Source organism: Pollachius pollachius (assembly GCF_949987615.1).
Source record: "Pollachius pollachius genome assembly, chromosome: 12".
In the NCBI taxonomy this organism is placed as follows: Eukaryota; Metazoa; Chordata; class Actinopteri; order Gadiformes; family Gadidae; genus Pollachius; species Pollachius pollachius.
The window spans coordinates 22,248,073-22,251,862 of record NC_136945.1 but is presented as its reverse complement, the minus strand read 5'-3'; the positions used below and the strand labels follow the sequence as shown (position 1 = coordinate 22,251,862).

The 3,790-nt window shown below is 56.4% G+C and overlaps 1 protein-coding gene across 1 annotated transcript in view; it reads right to left on the bottom strand.

Moving 5' to 3' along the window:
• Nucleotides 1-488: 488 nt before the first annotated feature.
• Nucleotides 489-3,790, bottom strand: part of oser1 (oxidative stress responsive serine-rich 1) — a 5,243-nt gene continuing 1,941 nt past the window's right edge. Inside the window, exon 4 of the mRNA XM_079748514.1 lies at nt 489-1,495. Coding sequence (XP_079604640.1) covers nt 676-1,495 — 820 coding nt within the window. The 3' untranslated portion in view covers nt 489-675. The remainder of the gene's footprint in view (nt 1,496-3,790) is intronic.

Below are 3,790 nucleotides of genomic sequence, written 5' to 3'. Positions count from 1 at the left end.
AGAAACAAAAACACGCAGGCCTCAACTACAGGGAGCGCGAGAGAGACCCGTCCACCAGGGGGCGCTCGGCCGGGGGGAGAGCGGCAGGAGGCGTGAGAAGGAATCGGAAGAATTTAATTACAATATCCACATTCAAACTGAATATTCTAGAGGTTCCCCCCCCCCCCCCCCCCGGGTCTCCCACTTTTCTCTCAGAATATCATCTTTTAAATCTTGCAGTAAATCTCTTTTTTAATCAGATGTTGGTGCGTGGCGATGGGCGCTGTTGTGTGTGTGTGTCCAGATGTGTGTGTGTGTGTGTGTGTGTGTTCAGGTGTGTGTCTGTTCATGCTCATTTGTGTTCCGGTGTGTGCGTTCAGGTGTGTGTGTGTGTGTTCAGTTGTGTGTTCCGTTGTGTGTTCAGGTGTGTGTTCAGGTGTGTGTGTGTGTGTTCAGGTGTGTGTGTGTTCAGGTGTGTGTGTGTGATCCGGTGTGTGATCCGGTGTGTGTTCAGGTGTGTGTGTGTGTGTGTGTTCAGGTGTGTGTGTGTGTGTTCCGGTGTGTGTTCAGGTGTGTGTGTGTGTGTGTTCAGGTGTGTGTGTGTGATCCGGTGTGTGATCCGGTGTGTGTTCAGGTGTGTGTTCAGGTGTGTGTTCAGGTGTGTGTGTGTGATCCGGTGTGTGTTCCGGTGTGTGTTCAGGTGTACATCATCTCGGCCATGTGGGACATCTTCTTGGGGATGCAGAGGAAGTACTCCATGTAGCCGGAGAGGTCCTCGATGTTGATGTCGTCCACGTAGGCGAGCGCCGCCTGCTCGGAGCAGGAGCGCGGCGGGCCCGCCGGGGGGGGGGAGGAGGAGCAGGAGGAGGAGGAAGGAGTCCTGGGGGGCGGGAGGCTCCTCTCGCACTCGGAGATGGCCCCGCGGAGCCCGGTGAAGGAGTACACCTCCACGCCGGGCCAGCCCGCGGGGGGCGCGGCTGGGAGGGGGGCGCACCCACACCCGGGGCGGGGGTCCGCCGCGGCCCCGCCCTCGGGGGCCTCCCCCCGCGGGCAGGAGGAGCAGGGGGGCGAGCCGGGGCCCGTGGCCCCCACGGGACCACCGGAGAGCAGCTGGGACAAGGCGTGGAAGTCAGAGGGCTCCGCCCCCTGGCCGGGCCCCTCCTCCCTCTGGGCCGGGGGCCCCGGGGCCTCGGGGGACAGGGAGGAGACGGGGGGAACGAGGGGGCCCGGACCCCCGGCGCGGGCTCCGAACACGGGGGGGGCAGCTGAGGGCGGCTGGGTCTGGGTCGTCGGAGGCGGAGCCGGGGACGTGGAGGCGGAGCCGGGGGCCGGGCGCTGGTGCTTCAGACAGCCACCGGGGGGCGAGAGAGAGGAGGCGCAGGAGGAGGAGGAGGAGGAGGAGGAGGAGGAGGAGGAGGGGCTGCAGTAGGTGAACTTTGGCGGGTGGAGGATGGGCGACTTGGAGCGCCGACGCCGCTGGGACCGCGACACGCCCCGGGAAGTCTTCCTCATGCAGCTGGAGGAGAGAGGAGAGGAGGAGGGGAGGAGAGGAGAGGAGGGGGGAGGAGAGGAGAGAAGAGAGGAGGAGGGGAGGAGAGGAGAGGAGAGAGGAGAGAAGGAGGGGAGGAGAGGAGAGGAGGGGGGAGGAGAGGAGAGAAGAGAGGAGGAGGAGAGGAGAGGAGAGAGGAGAGAAGGAGGGGAGGAGAGGAGAGGAGGGGGGAGGAGAGGAGAGAAGAGAGGAGGAGGGGAGGAGAGGAGAGAGGAGAGGAGAGGAGCAGAATGAGAGGAGGAGTAAGAAGAGTAGGAGAGAGTGGACAGAAGAGTCAGAGTGAGTCAATAGTATTTGTGTAGCCCAGTGTCAAAGGGCTTCGGCTGCAGAGAGGGGGAGGTATCGGATAAAGGTTTGACAGCATCTGCATTACTTGGTCACAGACGCCCCCCGGTGGACAAACGAGATGAATGCCTCCAAACTATCCTACCAAGTTTCATGAAGGGTGAACCAAAGTGACCAACTATAGATCAGGCTCTAAATATAACTTCACATTCAGCCCTCTTAACCAATCACAAATAAAGCACTGTAAATCAGTTATTATAATATCATTATTATCATCTAAAATGTGTAATTCCAATTCTCTAATAAGAAGGTTACTTTCTGAATAGGTCTTAATGTTAATGCAATCTAGTGTATCATGAATATTCTAAACAATGCAAGGCTGCATCCGAATCTCCACGTTATTACACGGCGTAGTTGGTGGGAGTAGTATGTAATGTGTGTCAGAAATCATGTTATACATGCGACATACATGTTATAGATGCAACTACATAACTCAAATGTTTGTATTACTGTTTTCCCATCATACAAAACATATCCCACTGTTGGGATGCATAGCACATGAATCCATATGCCAATGACAGCTACACACACCAATAACTAAATGTATTATTATCTTAGACTTGGACACATGGTCCAAAATGAATGCTTCCCACCAGCTAATGGTAGATTGAGTTCACCATTCGGCAGGTAAACTCATTTGCATGGAGGCCAAACCATTGACAGGCCTGAGTGAGTGAGTGAGTGGGTGGGTGAGTGAGTGAGTGAGTGAGTGAGTGAGTGAGTGAGTGAGTGAGTGAGTGAGTGAGTGAGTGAGTGAGTGAGTGAGTGAGTGGGTGGGTGGGTGGGTGAGTGAGTGAGTGAGTGAGTGAGTGAGTGAGTGGGTGGGTGGGTGGGTGGGTGGGTGGGTGGGTGGGTGGGTGACTGAGTGAGTGAGTGAGTGAGTGAGTGGGTGGGTGGGTGGGTGGGTGAGTGAGTGAGTGAGTGAGTGAGTGAGTGAGTGAGTGGGTGAGTGAGTGAGTGAGTGAGTGAGTGAGTGAGTGAGTGAGTGAATGGGTGAGTGAGTGAGTGAGTGGGTGAGTGAGTGAGTGGGTGAGTGGGTGAGTGAGTGAGTGGGTGGGTGAGTGAGTGAGTGGGTGAGTGAGTGAGTGAGTGAGTGAGTGAGTGGGTGAGTGAGTGGGTGAGTGAGTGGGTGAGTGGGTGAGTGAGTGGGTGAGTGAGTGAGTGAGTGAGTGAGTGAGTGAGTGGGTGAGTGGGTGAGTGAGTGGGTGAGTGAGTGAGTGAGTGAGTGAGTGAGTGAGTGAGGGGGTGAGTGAGTGAGTGAGTGAGTGAGTGAGTGAGTGAGTGAGTGAGTGGGTGAGTGAGTGAGTGGGTGAGTGAGTGAGTGGGTGAGTGAGTGGGTGAGTGGGTGAGTGAGTGGGTGAGTGAGTGAGTGGGTGGGTGAGTGAGTGGGTGAGTGAGTGAGTGGGTGAGTGAGTGAGTGAGTGAGTGAGTGGGTGAGTGAGTGAGTGAGTGAGTGAGTGAGTGGGTGAGTGAGTGGGTGAGTGGGTGAGTGAGTGGGTGAGTGGGTGAGTGAGTGGGTGAGTGAGTGAGTGGGTGAGTGAGTGAGTGAGTGAGTGAGTGAGTGGGTGAGTGAGTGAGTGGGTGAGTGAGTGAGTGAGTGGGTGAGTGAGTGGGTGAGTGAGTGAGTGAGTGAGTGAGTGAGTGAGTGGGTGAGTGAGTGGGTGAGTGAGTGAGTGAGTGAGTGGGTGAGTGAGTGAGTGGGTGAGTGAGTGAGTGAGTGAGTGAGTGAGTGGGTGAGTGAGTGGGTGAGTGGGTGAGTGAGTGAGTGAGTGGGTGAGTGAGTGAGTGGGTGGGTGAGTGAGTGAGTGAGTGAGTGAGTGAGTGAGTGAGTGAGTGAGTGAGTGGGTGAGTGAGTGAGTGGGTGAGTGAGTGGGTGAGTGAGTGAGTGGGTGAGTGGGTGAGTGAGTGGAGACCTAC